The 24,659-nt window shown below is 37.6% G+C and overlaps 2 protein-coding genes and 1 pseudogene across 4 annotated transcripts in view; 1 reads left to right on the top strand and 2 right to left on the bottom strand.

Annotated features, from left to right (window-relative positions):
- The first annotated feature begins 1,266 nt into the window (after positions 1-1,266).
- LOC139747614 (ankyrin repeat and MYND domain-containing protein 2) lies at positions 1,267-14,587 on the top strand. The gene is made up of 4 exons (XM_071660090.1): positions 1,267-1,530; positions 4,206-4,511; positions 4,769-4,903; positions 6,607-14,587. Exons 1-4 carry the CDS (start codon positions 1,303-1,305, stop codon positions 7,270-7,272), a joined length of 1,335 nt encoding a protein of 444 aa, XP_071516191.1. The 5' UTR covers positions 1,267-1,302; the 3' UTR covers positions 7,273-14,587.
- Positions 9,423-10,291, bottom strand: LOC139747615 (glyoxalase domain-containing protein 4 pseudogene; annotated as a pseudogene).
- The window catches only part of LOC139747613 (uncharacterized), a 26,879-nt gene continuing 15,280 nt past the window's right edge, over positions 13,061-24,659 (bottom strand). The window contains exons 4-6 of one of the 3 annotated variants that reach the window (XM_071660088.1): positions 19,031-19,320; positions 17,476-17,507; positions 13,061-15,229 (exon numbers count right to left, since the gene is read on the bottom strand). In XM_071660088.1, the coding sequence (XP_071516189.1) occupies positions 15,223-15,229; positions 17,476-17,507; positions 19,031-19,320 (329 nt within the window). In that variant the 3' untranslated portion in view covers positions 13,061-15,222. Of the gene's footprint in view, positions 17,508-19,030; positions 19,321-24,659 lie in introns of all 3 variants that reach the window. The other 2 variants (XM_071660086.1, XM_071660087.1) reach the window with 2 other exon arrangements.

Genomic DNA, 24,659 nt, shown 5'->3' with positions numbered 1-24,659 from the left:
TGTGGTGTGAGGTGGTTTAATTGAGTAAGTAATGAAAGGGTAAGAGAGATGTGTGGTAATAAAAAGTGTGTGGTTGAGAGAGCAGAAGAGGGTGTTTTGGAATGGTTTGGTCACATGGAGAGAATGAGTGAGGAAAGATTGACCAAGAAGATATATGTGTCGGAGGTGGAGGGAACGAGGAGAAGTGGGAGACCAAATTGGAGGTGGAAAGATGGAGTGAAAAAGATTTTGAGTGATCGGGGCCTGAACATGCAGGAGGGTGAAAGGCGGGCAAGGAATAGAGTGAATTGGATCGATGTGGTATACCGGGGTTGACGTGCTGTCAGTGGATTGAATCGGGGCATGTGAAGCGTCTGGGGTAAACCATGGAAAGTTGTGTGGGGCCTGGATGTGGAAAGGGAGCTGTGGTTTCGGGCATTATTGCATGAGAGCTAGAGACTGAGTGTGAACGAATGGGGCCTTTGTTGTCTTTTCCTAGCGCTACCTCGCACACATGAGGGGGGAGGGGGATGGTATTCCATGTGTGGCGAGGTGGCGATGGGAATGAATAAAGGCAGACTGTGAATTGTGTGCATGGGTATATATGTATGTGTCTGTGTGTGTATATATATGTGTACATTGAGATGTATAGGTATGTATATTTGCGTGTGTGGACGTGTATGTATATACATATGTATGGGGGTGGGTTGGGCCAGTTCTTTCGTCTGTTTCCTTGCGCTACCTCGCAAACGCGGGAGACCGACAAAGCAAAGAAAAAAAAAAAAAAAAAAAAAAATATATATATATATATATATATATATATATATATATATATATATATATATATATATATATATATATATATATAACATGACCCTTCCTGGATTCCCCTTGGAAAGCATGTTGCTGTGGTTTCCAAGTAGATTTTGAGTCAACCCTATATTTCCTTTATTTTGAACGCTAAATTCATGATGTGCATCAAAGGAGGTGTGTCCATAGGCCTGTTGTCATGGAGATAATTGAGACCAGAGCCTTAATGAGTCACGATGCGATAATGGATCTAAATACGGATGCCAATAAATCAATACATAGGTAGTGGATGGTGGAGAGAGCCATTTCATCAAGAACACACTATATCATTCTTGAATTATTATTATTATTATGGTTATTATATAAATGTGTATAATGCAATCAGTTAATTGTAGTAGTTGAAAGAACTTACCGAAGGTTGTAGTCTAGAATTTTGTATTTCGCGGATAATGAATGTCAGATGCAGCTGGCCAATGAGAGAGAGCGCAGTGCTTGAGGTACCGTGGGTGAGGCATGTCGTCAGCTGGGGGAAGAGGACGCAGCATGGCAGACAACGAGGAGAGCAAGTCTCCTGCTCCGGAGATAATCCGGCTGGTTAGCTCAGGTGATGTTAACGCAATACGGAATTTACTGCTGAAGGGGAAGGCCAAGGTGAATGAAACGGACAGTAGTGGCATGACAGCCCTCCACCATGCTGCCTACAAGGGTAATGCCGAGCTCGCCAAGATGCTGATCGCACATGTAAGTCCGCGTCTTATTTTGAGAATTACATTATGGTTCAGTGTTTTGTGTACAGGTCATGATGCTTTAATATTTAATGTGAGTAACTTAGAATTATATATATATATATATATATATATATATATATATATATATATATATATATATATATATATATATATATATATATTTATAACGCTATTGTAGTTCGGTCATTGAGACGCTCAAGACCCTTTAGTTTTTTGTTCCTAGTATTCTGGGTACGTCCCATATTTGTGAAATATTAATTAACTAATTTTGAATGATCTGGAATAAAGTTAATTAGCGCGGTTTTAATTGAAAAGGGGTTAGAGGTCACTTTAGACAATGCATTTTCGTGAGTGAATTAGTAGTAGTTTCAAGTAGATTAAGTGAATAGGATTTGCATAAGGGTGTGGTTGGTTAGTCTAGGTTCCTTTGCACTTTTACTTAAATTAAATTTCTTGGCCGCTGAGCCTAGGCAAAGTTCCAGTTTAGGGGCACCACAGAAATAACGTATTGCTCTGAAAGTGGTCTCTCTTATTTTGGTAGTAGTGATTTAGATTAAGAGGGCATGAATTTGAGCATTATAGTATGAAAATGAGTTATTGAGCAGCAGTAGGTGAAATTGCTAAAAATATGACACAAAATCTTCAGCACCACATAGGGGCTTAGATGTATTATTTTGGGGGGCACCTCAGGATTGGTTGCCACACTCTAAAGAAACTTCCTAACAAGTGATGCAAATGACACATGACCATTATTTATTTATCAGGTGATATAAGGAATATGGTTGATTTAGTTTCTTGGGTGAAGTAAGGTGAGATTTTGAAAGGTCTTGTTGATTTTTAAGAATGTTTCACATTTTTCCTTGGTAATCATAGCCCTCACCATTATTGCATTTGGTTTGGTTCAGAGTTATTAGGCAAAATATTTATAGTATGCATATATGATATTTCACTGAAGGTAGTACATTAAGTACAAAAAAACGCTTCCATTGTGGTCCTTATAATGAAGTACATTCAGAATTGCCTCTGGCTCCTGGTGAAAAAATAACGAGGGTACAAAATTCATTGAATTAAATACAAAATTAGAATGATTTTATAGTGACAAAAATCAAATATTAAAGTGAAAAAAAAAAATTCGTTGAATTAAATACAAAATTAGAATGATTTATAATGACAAAAATCAAATATTAAAGTTTTGAGCAGTTACTAGCACTAGTATAGAATTGGTATTGTTCTATTCGTATCTGACAGTCTTAAGTTAATTCCACAAAGTGGAGGCAGTAATAATGACAAAACTTTTCAAAGTTTAGTGTTTGCTGACATCACTTTAGAAGTTGAGGTAATTCATGAATTAGAAACTTTTGCAAAGAATTTCACAGCATTAATGGACCTGGGACAAAAATAACTGGTATACGTATATTGGAAAGCCTGGTCCCCAGTCATCACATGAAAATTATTCCTTTGATTTAATGAAAGACATGAAAAATTGGAGAGGAACGTTAATAAGAAATAAAGGCAAAATAAAGTAAATATTTAGGCTCCAAAGCTATTTTACTCTTTACTGGCAACTATAAGAAAAATGAATATGTAGCAAATGGAAAAAATGATGCAGTAGATGATTATCTATCACATCATTGGACTGCTTTTGTTGTACAAATATATAAGGGTAACCTCAGCTTACCTGACTAATCCCAGATGCAGCAGTACAACATGTTCCAAAACCAAGTTGATTAGTTTGAGGTCATCATCAAGCTGAAGATCACGTATCATGATGCTGAAAAGCATATGTGGTTATGAATATCAGAAAAAAATCATAGGATGCTTTTCCACAGTTTTTAAACCTGTAAATTGATTAGTACATACCTGTTCACTACGATGTACACTTGTTACAAAGGAATGGAATAAAAGATCAGAAACTTGGAGTTTAGTGTTGAAAAGTAAATACATAGCATAAGGAGAAATGCCACTTATCCTTTTAAACTCCGAAGGTGCAAACAACATGTGTTTGGGATTTGATGGATGAGGAAGTTTGTTTCACTTCAACACATTAGGCACAGGTTAAGGATATGTTTGATTTTGCTGAGCCTTTATGTACCTGATCCATTCGATCTAGTTGGGATTGGAGTAATGATTGTAGGTAGATATGATAATAGAAAGATATATAGCTTTATACTGTTTAATGTTAATAGTTCATTCATTGTATTAACTGTCCCTATTAAAGAAGGAATTTTTTCGGAAAAGCATTTTATAGTAACGTACTTACCTTTAAGGGTTTATTTATTTATTACTGTGGTTTAAATCAAATGGTTCTAAGAAGGAGGTGCAAAGATTAGACACCTTTTGCATATTGCTTGTTCAGTAAATTTTGTTTTTTTTACGTAATTTGTTGAGGAGCTTTGTAATTTCAGTCACCATTTGAAATCTTAAATAGTAGAATTGTCACTAAGCGAATAGATACTTTGCAGATAGTTGTCACTAAGCCAGTAGATACTTTGCAGATTATATATCTTATCTCGATTTTTCATTTTTATATCAAATCAATGTCAAGTTATAGAATGATATGGGGACAATAATTCCTGATCCTGCTATGCTGCTGTAAGCCATAAAGGACTCAGCACATGCTTAAAACCAACGTAATGCTGTGTTTGATTTTATCGTCTTTTTTTTCAGGGAGCGGATGTCAATTCTGACAAACATGACCATCAGTACTCTCCATTGCACTTTGCTGCACTTTCTGGAAATATAAACACAGTGCAGCAGTTATTAACAGCTGGAGCTAAAACATACCATACAAACACTTTAGGTAGAACTGCTACACAGATGGCAGCATTTGTTGGCAACCATGCAGTGGTTGCACTGATAAACAATTACTTACCTATGAGTGATGTCATGAAGTACACAGTCCCATCTGGGCTAGAAAAGGAAGCAAAGCTACCTGCTTCTGTTGCCAAGCCACTCTATGATCTTATTATGCAGGTAAGCATTTACACAGTTTCTTGTCTTTTTTTTTTTTTTTCTTTTTTTTTTGCATAATGTGGTATATAGGTAAATTCATGCAAAGTTTTTGATTTTCACATTCATGATCCTGAAGTGCAGAACACTGTTTAGAATTACTGTGATATATTCCATGAATTAAAAGCTACTTTAAGGAAATTTTTATTCTGATATGCATCTGATCAACCCCCTCCCCATGACTTTCTCAGTTTCTCTTGATGTTTGCTGTTTTTGCATAGGTCAATCTTCATCCTGTAAAGATTGCATTGTTTCTCGAAAATTCAGAAGAGCTTCAGAAGCATATTACAAGTGCCTGGAAAGTTTTGGATAACATGTGCGAAATGGAAAGTAAACGTTCACAGAATGTCAATGAGGTAAGTGATTTAAATAAATGTACTTTTATAAATCCTATTTGTACCTAGTAAGCTTTCTTGTGCTGTATTGCTTTCTCTAGCTGTGTTTTAGATGTATTGTGAGTTTGCATTTGGTACTCAATGCAAGATACATTATTAAGATGATATGTACCTGGAAACTCGTTTCGTTCAAGACTGTGTCTGTCATAAGGATGTCAGGATAAAGCTGAAATCTTCAGTTTAAAGGTAGGAAAGTTCATGGAGTTTAGGCAAAAGAAAATGGATTGATAATTTAGTTCTGGTATTATGATGCCTGCACCCTATTCATTAGATCTGTAACTGTGGATGGCTGTATAATTAGAAATATAAAATATTATTTTTGTGTTTTATCAGTCTGACAAAAGAATGTGTATTGAATAGAGACAGGTATTGTTTATAAATGGTCATTGTATCAGGTTGTGAAGTAGAATTTTTGTTTCTTTAAGTTATTTTATAAAGCGCTATAAAATGATTGTAAACAGAGTTCTGATCTGAGATTTTTTTTTTTTATAATGTTTGCAAATGTAAGTGTAGACATATATTCTGCTACATAAAAGGTTGTAACTATCTATGTATTTATCTGATATCATTAACTCCATTCACATTTTCATGTGGTGGACCATGTGCATACAGGCATGCACCGTTTGTTAGAATTACTTTTGCAGAACTGAGATCTCCAGCCACAGTCCAACATGCTGGCAAAGGGTAGGGATGACCAGTTCCCTAGGGTAAGCTTTTATGTAACAACTGTTTTCCTTTGATTTTTCTGGGATGTGGTACAATAAATTATTTTTTAAGAGTAGTCATGAACATTTTGTATCCAGATAAATGTGATTGCTTTAAGTTTCATAAATCATTCCTCAGACATTTTCATCTGAAAAATAACCAGCCATAATAATTTCTCATCCTACATCTAACTATTCCTTTTGTGATCTATTTCTTTTCCTTGTATTCAAAGCTGGAGAACATATCCTTACATTTTTATTTTTTCATGGAAGGTATGATAAGAAATGAAATGTAGAATGCTGAAAGGCTTATTTCTTAAACTATATGGGAGTATGCAGGTGAATAATACAGACTGCTTTAACATAGGCAATTAAAACAGGTTGTGAAGAGACAGACAAATGTGAACATTTACAGGTGAAGTGAGTTTTTGAGGGAGTGATTGCCCATAATTGATGAATTATTTACAAGCATAAGATAAATATTTCAGTGCTGCAGTTTGTACTGGAGATGATGCTAAGGTTATTACATTAATTCAGGTATGTTGAAAAGATGGATCAGAATTTTTAGGATTGTATCATCAGTTTTAATGAATGAGAGGATGTGTATATACTGTAAGAGAAGAGTAATTATTATTGAGTGACATGTAAATATGTGATAACAGTGGGTTTTAGGTGCTTCGTTTAGAACCAACCAGCTGTGATTTGCAAAAAAAAACAATTTATATTGGCAGTTAAAGTAATTTTGACTTCATAATGCCTAAACTGCTCTGTATAGTTAATAGTTGGATGTTTTGTAAGTTTTTCATATGATGTAGGTGCATTTGTGCATTGATTCAAGTACCCTAAGAGGGTTGTGTATGTACTTTGAGCTTTAAAGTTGGAAAGCAGTATATTGTATTATACTCTCCTTCCTTGCATTTTATGAATGCAAACAATAAAGCTCAATATCTTTTATTACAGGTTATCTGCATGAAGTTTCATTATTTGGCATTTGTTTTAAAGACCTTGGAAAGGGAACTGAAAAAGCTTGAGCCCATTATGAAAGAAGAGGGATTTGTAAAGGATACTTCAATATTTGAAAGTATCATTAGAAAATGGCTTAGGGGACGTCCAACAGATGGTTTTGAGGAGCACCTAGAATATTACATAAGAGATGCTGTCAAGTGTTTTCCCTATGTTGATAGGCCACTGTTTATACAGTTGATTCGAAACATGACAGGAGGTGTGTTTGGTGACTCATCAGCTCTTTGTGTACTTAGTGGATGTATAAATGGGCAGCGAGCTTTCCAGGATGATAAAGCCTGTTCAGCTTGTGGTCAAGAGTGCAGAAATTTAAAGAAATGTTCAAAGTGTAAGATGGCACAGTACTGTGACCGTTCTTGTCAGAAACTCCATTGGCCTATTCACAAAAAGTTCTGTGATAAACTTAAGCTAGATTATAAGAAACAAGAAAAGCAGTCACTAGAAGAGAGGAAGAGAGAAGAGGAAGAAAGGAGGAAAAAAGTAGTAGAAAAGGAAAAAAAAGAAATTAAGAATCAAGATGAAAAGTTGGCAAGTCACAAAGAAAGGGAGAAAGGGGATGTGAAGAGTGAAGCAAATCAAACCAAGGAGGTTGTGATTTCATAAATGAATATGCAAGTGATCGGGGCCTGAACATGCAGGAGGATGAAAGGCGTGCAAGGAATAGAGTGAATTGGAACGATGTGATATACTGGGGTCGACATGCTGTCAGTGGATTGAACCAGGGCATGTGAAGTGTCTGGGGTAAACCATGGAAAGTTCTGTGGGGCCTGGATGTGGAAAGGGAGCTGTAGTTTCGGTGCATTATACATGACAGTTAAGAGACTGAGTGTATCCTAGCGCTACCTCGCGCTATAATATATATATATATATATATATATATATATATATATATATATATATATATATATATATATATATATATATTATATATTCTTTGATGAGACTGGTTTGGTGAAGAGAGAAGAGGTGGTAAAAGCCTTATGTAAGATGAAATATGGCAAGGCAGTTGGAGTGAATTATATTGCAGTTGATTCATTGGTAGGGATTTTCATTGTATGTATAGACCATGATGAGGTGCCTTAGGATTGGCGGAATGCATTTAAAGTGCCATTGTATGAAGGCAAGGGGGATAAAGGTGTGTTCAAACTACAAAGATGTAAGTTTGTTGAGTGTACCTGTTAAGTCATATGGGAGGGTAGTGATTGAGAGGGTGAAGGCTTGAAAGGCATGCACGAGATAGAGTGAATTGGAGCGATGTGGTATACTTGAGTCGATGTGCTGTGAATAGATGGAACCAGGGCGTGTGAAGTGTCTGGGGCAAACCATGGAAAGATCTGTGGTGCCTGGATGTGGATAGAGAGTTGTGGTGTCAGTGCATTCATTACAGTTGAGCAGACATGGCTGTTCTTCACCTGCTTCCTGACGCTACCTTTTAGATGTGTGTGGGAGAAGAGAATGTATGTTATCTTTTTTCTGTTCCATCATGCATTTTGTGCTGTTTCCTGTAGGGAGGGTGGCATCAGGAATGGGTGAAGATGAGCATATATATATATATATATATATATATATATATATATATATATATATATATATATATATATATATATATATATATATATGGGTGTGTGTTTTACATAAAACCATGAGGAAAATGAAACTGTAAGTTCCTAAGTGCACCTTCATGTAATGATCACATTGTCAGAGGAGATAAGAATGACATAGAAGATGCAGAACAATCAGTTCATGTAAAAGAATGAGATGTAACGGATGCCATTGGTAAACCAGCGTAACCGGATGGTGTTTGGAAACTTATTGTATTTCATTTTCCTCATGGTTTTATGGGTATACTAGATCACGTGCACCACTGTGACCTCTTGCAATATTTTATTATTATTATTATTATTATTATTATTATTATTAGTGATGCTGTTTCCTGTGGGGCAGGGTAGTGCCAGGAATGATGAAGGCAAGCAAGTTTCAATATATACATGTGTTTATGTGTATATGTCTCTATGTGTATGTACATGTATGTATATGTTGATATGTATTTGTATGTGTATAGGTGTTTATGTATATATGTGTGTAAATGAGTGGATGGGCCACTCTTCTTTTTTTCTTGGCTCTACCTCTTTGACATGGGAGACAGTGATTAAGTAATAATAAATAAATGGATAAATATATATATATTCTTTCTTTTCTTTTAAACTATTCGCCATTTCCCGCGTTAGCGAGGTAGCGTTAAGAACAGAGGATTGGGCCTTTTTTGGAATATCCTCACCTGGCCCCCTCTGTTCCTTCTTTTGGAAAATTAAAAAAAAATATTGAGAGGGGAGGATTTCCAGCCCCCTGCTCCCTCCCCTTTTAGTCGCCTTCTACGACACGCAGGAAATACGTGTGAAGTATTCTTTCTCCCCTATCCCCAGGGATGTGTATATATATATATATATATATATATATATATATATATATATTTTTTTTTCATACTATTCGCCATTTCCCGCGTTAGCGAGGTAGCGTTAAGAACAGGGGACTGAGCCTTTGAGGGATTATCTCAAACAAGTAATATAATGAGACAACAAACTTTAATGACAATTTTGTATGTAGCAATGTATATGTTAAACAAAGTTAAAAGTGAACACATTCTTTTCTAGATGTGAAAATAGCTTAATACTTACTCAGTATACAGAATGTAAGTAACAAAATGCTTGAAAAAGATACTTGTTATATCATTAAATTTTAACTAAAAGATATTCTTAGGCTGATGCCTTTCCACCTTTTTAAATGGCCCAATCATATGACTCACCCTCCTCCATCCTTTCATTCAGGAGCTCATTGCCCCTTGGGTCCACTTTACACAGTTCATGGAATCCTTCTTCTCCCACAAAACAAATTTTATGGCCATCAGGATCTGCCAAGATCACAACTTGCACAGTGACTTTGCCAGGTATATCAACAGAACCGTATGGTTTGATGAGTCTCCTCAGCCTCTTTCATCTTTTTCTCAATACCTGGAGTGGCAAAAGCAATGCAGCCAAAAGCCTTTTCACGAATCACTGGTTTACCAATATCCTGCAGCACCAGCTTTACCTGAGTGTCACCAAACCCAAAGGTAGCTGCTTTATCTGTCTTCTTGTACATGGTCAGCCCAGCTAAATCTCTCCAATAATTTACTGATCTCTCTAAGTTACTGCTCGCCAAGACTACTTGCAGTACTGGATCTCTTGTCTTGAGGTTGGGGCTTGGTAACAAAAAACTCGTAACCATCTGGAGCTTCTAAAATACTATAGTCACCCTTTTCTTTCACTGGCCAGCTATTTGCCTTTGCTCTGTCTATAGCTTCTGAAGACTCAATATACATACCCAAAAAGTCATTACCCATTTTATAATGTGAAATGCCATATTCATACACAAGTTCACACACAAAGTGGGTATCTTCTAGACCATATCCAATCTTTGTCTTGCTCCATTTACCTCAATATGGTCCATAGTATGTAGCATTACAAGTATCTTCAAATTCCTCATGACACAAAACCTTCATCCCAAGAATTTCTGTGTAGAATCTAGCCGCTGCCTTCCTGTTGCCCACTTTGTAGACGATGTGTAGAGCCCTCCTTGATGCCATGACACTCTTGATCTACTGCAGGATTGTTAAAATAAAAAGTTCCAGCTGTGGTCTTGAGTTCCTCTTGTCTAGTGAAAGGAATTTGTGAGTTGTGTAACCACAAGAGTGGTGACTGGCCAAGGATGGACAAAATGCAGAGTGATTCTGCAGAGTAGTAGTCAGTGCAAACGTCGGCCATTCAACAGGCAGCGAGCAGTATATATATATATATATATACTCTTGCTGGGAAAGTAAACTCGGAAGTTCCTGCCTCTTGATAGGAGCTTCTATGTATATTTTTCCAGCGAGTAATCTCATATCATTGCTTTGTGTGTATGGTTTCGTAGCATTATACACGACAGCTAGAGACTGAGTGTGAACGAATGTGGCCTTTGTTGTCTTTTCCTAGCGCTACCTCGTGCACATGCGGGGGGGAGGGGGCTGTCATTTCATGTGTGGCGAGGTGGCGACGGGAATGAATAAGGGCAGACAGTATGAATTATGTACATGTGTATATGTCTGAGTGTGTATATATATGTATACGCTGAGATGTATAGGTATGTGTATGTGCGTGTGTTGACGTGTATGTTTATACATGTGCCTGTGGGTGGGTTGTGCCATTCTTTCATCTGTTTCCTTGCACTACCTCGCTAACGCGGGAGACAGCGACAAAGTAAATAAATGAATAAATATAAATATATATATATATGTACCTCACATTGTCTCTTCAGGTTTTCATATTTATGTTTATCATGAAATGTTTATGTGTATGGTTTGTTTGTGAGCACACTAGTGAAATATGTAATATATATTTTTTTAATTTACTATATTCATAAATGTATAGATTTTGTAAATCACTGCAGACTGAAGTTTCATTGCCGAAAAACTGAGCCCAGAAAGTTTTTACCACGGAATATTAAAAAATGTTAAGGATAATTGGGAAATTACTGTTGATGAAATATTCACTTGTTCATGAATAATTATTTGAGAGAATTAATTTAATACTCTTAGAAATGGCAGATAAGGTTCAGGTATAAGCTTAGGATGCATTAAAGTTATACAGTACACTAAATATGAATGAAGGTAACCAGATGTAATAGTTTACATTCATGAAGTACTTAGAGAAAGAAATATGAAGTAAAATTTACAAGAAAGTTTCTGGCTATTACATAATGATGTGGTGAAGATCAAGTCTGTTACAAATGAGAATTCATTATTAGATGTCTACAGTGTATGGACATTAGGTATTGCATTCATTTTGTCCCTTGTTGCCTTTCCTGCCATACCAAGATAGCATGAAGAACAAATAAATAATAGCCCCATTTGTAAGCATTCTTTCTCAAGCTGTTACGTTTAATGTACTGAAAATAATTGTAGATAATAATGTCTTAAAGTGTGCAAGTTGTACATTATTTAGGAGAGTAATGAATGGCAAAACTTTGAACCATTAGATAGATATTTTTTTTGAAAGGGAATGTGCAGCTAGCACTCATATGCAGGTGAAGAGAAGTACAGTATGGTGGAGTGAATATTCAAGAATGTTTATCAAGGAAAAGAAATGGATTTGAAATTAGCCAATTAGCAATTGACCTTGAAATAACTTTGGGGATGCTTGAAGATGTGCTGTGTTTATTTCTACTTCCACATCAACTACAACTACCTTGGACCAACAACATGGTAAGTTTATTTTAGTTTTTAGGTAGTAGTAGGTTGAAGAATTACATAGCAGTCATTAGGAACATTAGGTAGGAGCCTCTGCAAACACTGCAACGTTAACAAGTGGTTAGAAAGAAGCCATTTGAGTTTAGGAGAGTGTTGGATGAGAAGGTTAACAGCAAATGTGAGCGAAAGGGTTATTTATATTATGCATTTAATTTGAAGTGTTTGACTGTATAGAACTTGGAGTGGTTTAGTCACTTGGGAGTGGATATGGCAACAAATGGAACCATAGGAGATGAAGTGAGCCATAGGTTATGCAAGAGGTCCCATGTCAGTTAAAGAATGTGTCAAAAGAGTTGTCACTGTTAGGGCAAAGATAGATATATTTGATGGTATTAGGTGTTCCATGAATTTTGTATGGACGGGAGGCTTGGGCCTCGGATAAAACTGACAAAATGTTAAGAGTGTTGCATACACGGAATGTTTTAGAACAATACGTGGTGCGAGGAGGGTTGATCGAATAAGAAATGGTAGGGTAAGAGAGGTGTGTGGCAGTAAGAGGAGCTTTAATAGAGAATTGAAGATGGTGTTATGAGATTGTTTGAACATACAGAGATGAAAGATGCTTCATATGATTGGAACCTGAACATGCAGTAAGTCGTGAGGCATGAAAGAGATAGATTTATTTGAAAGTTTTTTTTTTTTTTTTTTTTTTTTTTTGACTGCAAATTACTGTTTTATACATAACTAGCAATATGTAATGAATTAGTAATTGGGGCTGAACACACAGAAACACAGGAATTGAGACACTTGGAGTTGCATTGTATATGGAATGGGGGGCAACATAATATCAATGGGTTGAATCAGAACACCCTTGGATTATTATGTTGGGCTTGACAAAGAATAGGGGTCTCTGGTGTCTGTGCATTACTTTTAAGAGCTAGAGAATGGATGCGAGAAAGTAAGGCTGTTCATTTGTTCTAGGACCTACCTTGCTAATGTGGGAAACATAACATGTAAAAAAGTTACAAGAATTCCTATATGACCTGATTAATTTTGAGTTCTTCAGACTTTCATGTCATCTTTGAAGGTTACATTATTTGGTACGTTAGGAATCAAGAACTGAAAATATCTAATACATCACTTTTATTCCTAGTTAATGTACAAAATATAAACATGGTTTAATTAACTTTGGCTTTTAAAAGAAAATATCCTTACAAATTATTTGGGAGAATCACAGACTTTTGAAAGACATAATCGTTTGAATATATGTAGTGTGATAACTTCCTGCCAGCACCCTGGGGTTGGGAACTAAAGTCTTGTAGTTATATTCAGAGCACTGAAGATTTTTAGATGTTTGGCAAAGTGGTACATCTATTTTTCTACATATTTCAAACAATGTATAAAGAAAACCTAATAGTAATTTGAACATCAAAAGTACAATTTAAATAATGAAAAGTCCGCCAACAGGAGCACTTTATGCTCCTGGTTCACTTTTCTATACTCACCACTTCAACTTCCAATTTTACAAAATTTATTTTTCATATGGAGAAAAAACATTGTACAATACAGGAAATTATGCAGATAATTTTCAACCCCCTTTAATCATTTTTCAAAGCACAGTATTTACTTAATACAGATAATTACGCACAGTATTTACTTAAAACATAATTACTTTGATTACAACAGAGATTATGAGCTTATATTGAAAATAACTTTGTACAGTTAATGAAATCATTCAAGTTTGTAGTTTATGCAATCTATTATTAATAGTGATCAAATGATAGTACATCTCATTATCATTTCTGTACAATTACCCATAAAAATAAATTATTAATATTCTAGATGATTACTACACTTGCTTTCAGTGAAACTGCACGAGCAACTGTATGCGTTTGAGGATCTGAAAGAATCAGTAGTGTTGACAGTATAATGCATGGTAGCTGCAATTCAGATTAACTGTAGAGGTTAAATTGCAGTGCCTGCAAAATTATCAAGGAATTAAGCATAAAAACCTTTCCAGTGTCCAAATGAAGCAGGAAAATTTAGCTTGCACTTTGAGACAGGAAATATAATAAAAATGGAGAGTACCCCAGTTACAAAAATGCAAAATATCCAAACAAATGAAAATTGTACTTTCATTTAAACAAGTTACACTCATGCAGTATAAGTAAACAAATCATAGTTTCACCAATGTAGTAGCCTAATAGACAGTCCCCAATAACAATTTACCTATTATGCCAATTAAATTTTGATGCGATTTGAGAAATATTAACAAGTGCTTTTAAGAATATTCTGCTTACATCAATACAATCTAATAATTTTATCCACCATTTTACCCATTTTAAGACTGCTGATTATTACACAAACAATGTTTAAGAAAAAATATTGTTCATAGCAAAGAACATGATTTACCAAGTAGGATATAAAATAACTGGTATTAAAGCGGCAAGGAAATAAAACAAATTGATTTTGTGTTAGGTGTTCAGGACTACATTTATGGCAATTGTATAGAAATGCAAGAATATTATGTGCAATAATTTGGTTTCTAAGTGTTAGTATGTAAAAGCAAAGAAGGAATAAATACCCAATTCTGAGAGCTATATAAAATAAAAAAAACTCATTGCAGTTTCATAAATCATACAGGTTTAGTTACTTATCTAAAGTACCTTGTAGTAACTTCAAAAATATGGGATATCAGTTACTTCTCAATCTCATTCTTAAAAGCGACTTCCTTTGAAAAGAGGAATACCGTTTGTCAGTATCCCAACAGAGTATCCGGAATGTTATCTACACAAATGCATATGGCCAAAATAATCAAATCAGTGCAACTTACACCAAGTAAAATTTTTCTTAGTCTCCCAAGTAAAGATTACACTCTTAAGTCCACCAACACAACTAAAATTCAACCATATATATCCTAATACATGCTTTTAAACTACTACAGTACTTAACAGCAAATGAAAGATTTAGATTGCACAAGTACATATAAACTGTTATATACAAATTAAATAATGAGATCAATTACAGCTACATTATAACAAGCTACAATTCTAGTTAGTTTATATCTGACATTTCACTGGTATGAGATACAGTAAAAATCATACTACACAAACTCGAGCAGCTTACCTTCAGCACTTGACAAGACAACGAACTGGATTTACAACAGAAAACCTCTCCACAACATAAGCACTTTACATACTCTACCGATGCATTTCCTATTTATACACAAAGAGCATGCTCAATACTCTTCTCATTTGAGAGATCAGATGGGATACACTTGCCTTTACTTCTCAAAAACTGTCAAAAGAGAGAAATCTTTATGCAATCACAAAAGTAAAGATTACTCCCTTTAATCTGGCTGTGATTATCAGACAAGGACAATAATCAATGATTTAAGATTTAATGTCTGCCAAATATTGGTAGTTTCATACATCTGGTTCCACAACCATTACATTAAAAATCAACTAAATATATATCCTAGTGCAAGATCCCATTCTCAAAGTAATAATCCAACAACTGTATATTCCATTGCACAGGTACATATATACAAATTAAATGAGATCAATTATAATGAACAAATTAATCCTCTAGTTAGTCAGCAAGTAAATAAATGTAATTTCACTGGTATATGATACAACAGAACACAAGAACACATTGTAAATGCATGCAATTCATGCTACTCGACTTGAGCAGAGCTTGACATGCTGAAGAAATATAATTATACTCCTCACGTAAACAAACATACACTTTCTTATACACACAAAACTCATTCAATATACTTGCTTTCTCATCACCAGATCATGCAATCTCATACTTCATCTCTAAGCTAGAAGAAAGCACATAAAGAAATAAAACCCAAACTTCTCCCAAACAAGCACCAAAAACCAAAAAATATTTCTCAACAAGCACCAAAACCAAACAGTCAACCTACTAACCGAGTCTAAAACTCCTACCCACCAGATATACACCCATCAAAGACCCCAATCTCCAAACAAACACTATTCAAAGTCACCCACTTGGACTTTGAACATCACCCATTACCACAACACTACACTTCTGCCACTATGACAAAATACATATATACAAAAACACATGCACTAAGAACATGCAGAGTTTACCTCATCAATCTAAGACTTTGCTGAAGAAATTTGGTGGGCTATGTACCTCGCATAGTGCAATAAAGTTTTCATATAATATTCTCCAATGTCCTTAGTGTTATAACATGAACAATATACACCTATGATAGCATTAATTTTCTTAAAATTTAGCATATGATGAAATGCAGTTAAAATATAAATATGTACATATTTCTCTATTGTACTACCTTTATGTTCAGGCTTTATTTTCCTTCTTGGATACATAGAGAAAAAAAATAGTGTACCTCCTTGCAAGATATTCACGTAGGATACTCAAATCTTTCATTCTACTATTTTTAAGAAACCAAATATTGACCATAATGATTGGTTTTGTATGGAGAACACTAATGTCTGATGCATACAGTTTTAAACATAATTCAGTTATGTGCGAGGAAACCTAAAAACTGAAATACACGTAAGAGAGATGATGAGACCTCAATCACCATCGTCTTAATGTCGAGAAAAATAAATAGAATACTCCTGCCATGAAACCTTGTATACAAAAAGTAAAAAAAAGAAAGTAGTCTGATGTATCTGTGATGCCTCACACCATCTGTAACAATCAGTAAAGCTTTTACCATTTCATTATTACACAAAGGCACTCTGGAGATTTATATATTTACCCAAAACATATCTCAATACAACATTAGCATGGATAGGTATTGGAACAACAGGAAGAAACAGCATTAAACCTCATTCCTGAACTGACTAATGCATACCGACTTGAGCTATAATGTGCGAGCACACATCAAAGTGAACAGCCACAGAATTGCTTTTGGTTGAGCAAATACAATATACTGTATAAACCTGATTTAAAGATACCTACATTCTAAAGTAACAACCTACAATCATATACCGATTGTTAACAATATCAAGCAATATAAAAACTGGCAACATCAGAAACCAGAAGCAAACTTGGGAGTAATTCCTCCCAAGTCAAACAGCTACTTAACTAATGTGGTCCTAAACATGCAGCTAATTAGTCTCCCACAAACATTAATGATTAATGCTTTATTTCATGTTTGAATAAAAAAAAGCCATGAACAGGTTTCATGGCTACTATCTATGTGAAATATTTGCAAAACAATACCTGCACAAAATTTAAAGTAATGACTACAGTGTAAAATGTTAAAAGAAATCAAGCATTGTTGCAGGAATAAATGAGCAAGGCAAGAAAGTACGGCAGTTTTAGAAAAGTTTCCAGCAACTCTCGAACACTGACTGTGTCCTGGTATGTACAAAGTATAAATCAAGCCCCAATAATTATTTCATGTGCAATTATGCTTCATTTATACCTCAACTCTGCAGTTCAAGAAATTAATGAACTACTGGTACTACAATCAATCTGTACTTTGGGAGGAGGAGAGGAAGGATGTTAAACTCCTTCTGAAACTGTTGAGCACACACCTCCATGATGAAACGTCTTCCTCATTTGCTCTCTGTGGAGGAGGAAGTACACTTAAAGCTGAATCTTGCCCTCAAATGTCAAGATAAATATCTAACATTTGTCACTCTACATAAACATATTTAACATATTAGACTATAAAACTGCTCCTCCCACCTTTGCAAGGAAGTACCAAGAATAAATAATGGCCTCATTTACACAAAACCATTTTAGTTTCTATCTGTCTATGACGCCCATTCCCTCCAAGAACTTCCATCAAGGGGTGGCCACAGTGAGTTTCCACTCATCCCTGTCATTACATGCCTCCCTCTAAAATACCATTCCTTGCATTCTTCCTCAGTTTCTCTCCCTCCAGTATTCCTCCACCCAATGTCACAAGTGGTCTTCCACTCACACCAACCCTTTTAATTGTACAATACACTCTCCTTGTAAACTCCCAGTCTTGTTTCTTTCCACATGCCCAAACCCCCTCAAATTATTACGTTTCACCCATTCCACCATTTCACTCCTTTTGCATTGCTTGCCATACCACATCTCTCATTCACCCTTTCATTTCTTTCTTCATTCTATTTAGTCACACCACATGCTCTTGTCAAATAGCCCATTTTCACAGCCTGGATTGTTGATCTCTGTGACTCATTCCACATACATGTTTCACCTACATAAATCAAGGTTGGGAGGACTATGTTGTCCCTTAACCCCATTTCCCTATTTACACCTCTACCCTTCATTGTTCTATTAAGGGACCCAATGACTCTTTTACCCTGTAATGCTCTCTCCCTTATCTCTCTTTCCACATCACCACGCTTACCCAAGACAGCTCCAACATACTTAAATTCCCTCACTTTTACCATATATCCTTAACACATCCCATAAAGCATTCCACTCAACTCGTCATACAGTTTCTCCAGATCCAAAAAGCCACATACAACAACTTTTGCAAGACTTTTTTATGGTCATTTTTACAACAAAACTCTGATCCAAACATCCCTTAACCTTTCCTCAAACCCCCTTGCTCTTTCTGCTTCATCTTCTTGCTTGCTAACACTTTCACTTGTCTCCATTCTTCCTCATACCATACCTCCACTTCTCCCTGATCCACATCCCCATGAACCACGAAATGCTCAGTCTCATCCTTCATAGTCAATCATAGCCTTTTGTTCTCTTCCATCACTCCTTATCCATGTATATCTGTGGATAATCTTGCCCGAAAAAAAGGTATTAGCTGGGAACAGACCCCTCTCAGCACATACATCCACAAGATAGGTTCTATCCTCATATACTTCAGGCACTCCCCATTTACTATCTCGCATTACCATTTTCACTCTTACATCCCCCTCTTTCTTTTTTCACTAAGTTGTGATGTATAATGTACTGCAACTAGAGCTATCATCCGTAGCAAAGTCTCAGTTTACTAACCATCATGTCCTGGCACAACTCTAAATATGCCACACTGATGCAGTTCATTCTAACCAGGCACTCTCCTACAACCTCCTGCTTGAGAGCTTATTTTTCTTATTATCATCAACCTAGACCAAAGGAAATTAGGGTCATTACCTCGATGGCATGGTCAAGATGAAAACGGTCAGCAATCCTCCTAAGTTCTTGACCAACTTCTTCTTCCATTGTCACATCACAAGAGAGAGCTCTAGGTTTTCGCCATGCTGGTCGTGGCCTTGCACCTCCCAGTCTGCATCTGTCCACCTCAAAAGAATCTCTAGATTCTGGGTGCCTACCAGGAGACTGAGCCGATGGTGGAGTGCAAGCACCACTTGCACGACCTTCTGTGTCAATTACTACATCTGGAAGAGCCAATACCAAGACCCGTCGCCGATGTCCTCCACTGGCTGTTACGAATACAGTACATTTGCAGGTCATGCCAATGCAAAACCTTTGTCATCTCATTAAATTTCTTCTAATCAATGAATATCTCTACATTATAATCAAATTGGCCAACATCATAGCTAGTTACCAGTCAAAAGGCACCATCTCCATCACTTAGCCTCTGTATTTGTCCACTTTATACACAAACACGCAATATGTAATATTACATGCCAATAAAGCTAAGGATGTTATGATTTTTCATACAAAAAAAAAAATTCGTAGTAAAATATATTCATTAATAAAACTTACAGATGAAACGAAGCCATTGCGTAAACAAACACTCGCGACCCTCTTCCAAGAGATGGAAAAGTACCCCACACCGTCAGGCCATGATAACCACAACATACGCCAATGGACACAGCCCAATAATGCTCCACTCGCAAAACCCTCGAGGCCATAGCACGTCTCTTCAAGAGTTGCGGGAACCTGCGCCCTAAGACGTCTTCCTTAAAGGCAATGATTCCGCGATGTGGGTAACGGACACACCAATGAGCGTGTAATGTCTCCGGTTCACATGGGAATATAACATCCACAGCGCTCGGATTTACGGGTTAATATCCAGGAGCATCGGAATGTTGCTGATAGCTTACTCCTCCTGTCGGTGGACACCCGACAGACGTGATGTTTCCTAGAGCGAACTCTCCCACCTCTACAAAATCACGTAACATTTTTTGGATATATTCTTACGCAAGAGTAAGAAGAAAAAAAAAGTGAACGCGCTACGAGAAACACTACATCTACAAATGTAAATGTCTGTCCAATTAAGCGATTTCCCCACCATTCCCCTTCCCATATCATGACCCACGGGGAGGGTGAAAATAGGAAGTCATATGGAAGGTGGTTCCATGACAAACCTAGCACTCGTGTAATTTTCGTAGGAATCGTAAGCATTTTAATATTGTTAAAATCGCTTGGTCTCTACCAGAATACCACTGCTTACTGACCTCCCGTTCTCAAATACAATTATTATTAGTCACGTCAGTTTAAATGGACCCGAGCAACCAGGCCACATGGGGCCTAGATATATTCTCGGCGTCATTCAGAATTCCAGCACATGTGTCAATAAGAAATAATTCATTGTCGAATATGGTGGCTTAAGACACACCCATATATATGTATATATATATATATATATATATATATATATATATATATATATATATATATGAATATAAACATTTAAATGACACCAGATTCAAATGTACGCAATTTCTCTACGTTTTCGAAGTATCAATTACAATAAGATTACGGATTGTGTAATTTGCTCACTGGAGTAGCAAAGTGGATGCAACTGAAGACCTTGAAGCATGACCCTTTTATATGACGGTCTGGTCTTCCAACCTGACCCATAAAGGGCTAGGATAAAGGTCGGGCCATCATACATAAGATCTTACATTGGTGCTCCCGAGACCACGAACGGACAGACTCCCGTGGGAGACAAAGGGACGAGGAATCTCCCAGTAATGATAGCAATAACACTAATAAAAAAAAATCCTGCACAAATCCTGCGGGTAAAGACGAATGTATATAATCAATCCAAGAGCTCTACACAGAAAACGGGAAGAGGAGGGGCAGTTGAAGTTGTAGCTTGATCCTGGTACTGCAGCAGCAGACAGACGGACGGACGGAGGCCATACTGGGGTGGTTGGCGCACGCGGCACAAAGACCCGACACACTTAAGGCCAGCAGGTGGAGGGTGCCCGGGGCGCTGTCCTCTCCCTCCCTCCATCTCATCCTCTCCCCACCTGCCTCGCCCGATGTTCATAACCCACCCTGTTGCCTTAATCTCCCTGCTGAACCACTACCACCACCACATCCAACTTTAAGCGTCGTCGTCTTTAGTTTTACCCTCCATTTGACAACACATACACACACACACACCAAAAATAAGCACTATCCTCTGATCTATTCACCTCGTTATATATTCTTAATTTCCTGCGATTATTTCAAGTCGTCATCAAACCCTCTCACGCACGACTTGGCCTTTGACGTAAGGGTCGTACCGTCGTGCTTCCTCGAGAGTCGTACAGTCATGCACGACGCGTGAAAGTCACCTTCAGTTCTTCACTATTCCAGATGTTTTTTTTGTTTTTTTTAACGACCGATAGAAAAGAAAAAAAAAAGTTGACCAGGACAGAATAAACTACTGATAGCATCCCTATGTAGGCTAGTGGTATAAAGTTTCATCCATTTACATGAGAATGAATTTGTTATCCCTAAAATGCAGTTGAATACATAAAAAAAACGTATCTTACTATTTATTCAACAGGACTGTACTTCAGCTTCCAAGCAGCAGGTTTCAATGTCAACCGCCAAGGGAAACGGGAGCCCCTAGCGACCTTTATCATCCCGCGAGGATGCAGCTTGGGACCACTTTTGCAACAGTTATTTCCTTACAAATAACTCGCTCGATCCATCTCGTGTGAATGGAAACACAAGAGACGTTTGGGTTAATCCAAAACCCACAACCTTCTTGCTTTATAAGTTCCCCTCTTCCGTTCATGTTCAACTTTCATGTGTGAACATACAATAGGTGTCTCATCATCTGTTGCTTTTTCTTACCGTCTCGTCTCTCTTCTCATCTTTTGCTCTTCCTCTTCCAACCAAGCTACCCCTTTCTTGACTACCTGTACCCAAACTGTGTTCCTTCAAGGTTAACAGATAATTCATGGCTTTGTACCTGAGCCGGATTTTCCTCCACCGTCTCTACGCATCTTTGTTCTCTGCAACGTATCCAAGAGATGTTTTCGGTACTAACTGAAAGAATCGCAAAAAACTTGAATATCTCTGCGACATATCCACCTCACGAAAAAAAAAAAAAGAACATGAAGGGCGAAAACAAAATCACAGCGCTATGAAACCCTAAACACAGAAACCTCTCAAGTTTTTTCGGTGTACCACATATACCACAACGATACCACCACCACCTCGTCATCTTGTACTCGCCCTTATCCAAAGATCCTTTTGCCCTCTGCCAACTACACCTCTCAAGTCGCTTCTCAACCTCATTCACTCGAAGTATCTTCTCAACTCCATTTACTCTTCGAAGTATCTTCTCAACCCCATTAACTCCTCGAAGTATCCTTTCGTCTGCTTTATCCTCAGGGCAGTTATTCATCCTTACCATTTCTTCAACTGTCATCTTTTCCGCAATGTTTCTTTCTTTTCCATCTACTCTAAGTCTTTCCTCTTGCGTTTCTTACGATCCTCTCCCTTGCTCTCTCTGACTTACCAAGGCAGTGTTGTGGTCCTGATACAGGTGCGACCCCAGCTACCCGACATCCTAGACAGGTGTCACGAGATTAGGGGCTTGGGCGTTTCCCTAACAAGACACCACCTGCACAAAGCCCACCACGAGAGGTCATAGTAAGTCTTCTGAAGTCGAGGGGGACTGGCGCGCGGGCACACACACACATACACACACACACACACATTTATATTCATTATACAAAAGGAAAGAGTAACAGCAATATGCAGTGCATTAAACTTTCATACGTACGAATACAAAATACAAATCTTTAATAGTACCACAGGCCTTAACGCTCCGTAGTAGTAAACATCATCACTGTCTTCATCGAAGTAGCTATATTTTCTTCCCCCTTGACATGTTAGATAATAAGTAATGAGCGCACAGCAAATTAGAACAACAACCAGATTCACCTCATACAAGATGCATCACAGTACCAGGTTTGCCGAGTAACTTCCTAAATGGTTCTGTGTAAATTACCCCTCTCTCTCTCTCTCTCTCTATATATATATATATATATATATATATATATATATATTATTCATATATATATATATATTCATATATATATATATATATATATATATATATATATATATATATATATATATATATATATTCATATATATCCCGGCAGACGAACAAGTAATCATGGGGCTGTTCGCCCTGGGGAAACAATCTCAAGACGAGCCATTATCCATTGCCCGCCCGCCATCCCCACGGCCGCCCGCAACGCCGCCGGCCACCACCAGGCCATTTAATAATTGGCGGGAAAGTGCTGTGCACCCCCCAGTTTACTGCACTTGTAAAACCCAACATATAGCACGACCCCACTACAAGCGCCTCCAATACAGTATGTATATTCAGTACTTGACCAGCCGCTAATTACCGAATTAACGAGTTTGATAACACGGACGTGAATCAAAGCAAAATGAGTGCCTGGTAACTAAGCTTCAAAGCTGCACATTTAGCATTACTTATCCCCAGCTTACCGTCAAATCTTTTCTGCCAGACAATAGGCAACGTTTTCAACACTATGCGTCATACTAGGGAAAAAGGACCAGAGAGGAAGGAGGTAGCGCGCGCGCGTTAAGCATATAATGAGTCTTGTCCCCACGTTTACCTCCAGAGTAAGGACCACAACTGACCACCTTGGTCAACAACGTCGTATCCAACACGTCCTCCCTCCCCCCCCTCTTTCCTCCCCCTAATACTCAATCCCAACCTACTCGTCTAGAACCCCCCCCCCCTCCCATCCCCACTAAATAAGGTACACTACAAGCAATAAGCTCTACGTCAAGGTTACCTCACTTATTCATAAAGTCTACGAGTAACTGCACAGGGTTATACTCGAGTGGCAGTGCATCACACACTACGTAATTCTGTTTAGGAACTGTTCCCCTATTGTTAGCAACCAATTGCAAATACGACCAATTTCAATCGCATAATAACAAGTACATTGGGTGGAGTTGATGTTCAATTTCCATCTCACAATCCCAGTTATAAGTATCATCAATAAGTACCATCAACAGACTGGTCATCCCAGCAGCACAAAGGACAGTTTTGTTTTCGTACCCCAAACCCCATTTTCTCTCGCTCTATTCCTTCCAACGACTGCTGAACAAAAGCAACGATCCCAAAGCTACATCTCGCCGCTCCTTGCCCAAAGACGCGCGACAGGCGAAGGCAATATCGGCGGGAGTGACAGCATCGAAAACGTCATGCTATCCGACGGCAATGGCGTGTGTGTGTGTGTGTGTGTGGGGGGGGGGGGGGAAACTAGCGTAGTGTGGATAATGAGTGTGTCGGGTAAACAGTTTTATCAGTGTGAGCATCGGGCCACGTGATGTAATGACGGACAGGAGTGCGGCGGTCGCTGGGCGGAGCTTTAACCTGATGGCTCCAGGCAGCCCCGGCTACTGCTCTCTCCCTCCCTCCCTCACTCCGCCACCACCCGACAATCCCCCCCGCACCCTGTCTGAACCCTCGTCTGTCCTGTCCCTCCCTCCCGATCCTCCTCCTCCTCCCTCATCTCTACACCGCCTCCCTGCTTAT

Source organism: Panulirus ornatus, chromosome 69 (assembly GCF_036320965.1).
Source record: "Panulirus ornatus isolate Po-2019 chromosome 69, ASM3632096v1, whole genome shotgun sequence".
NCBI classification, from domain to species: domain Eukaryota; kingdom Metazoa; phylum Arthropoda; class Malacostraca; order Decapoda; family Palinuridae; genus Panulirus; species Panulirus ornatus.
The sequence above is the reverse complement of the archived record's forward strand: the minus strand, read 5'-3'. Positions and strand labels throughout refer to the sequence as shown.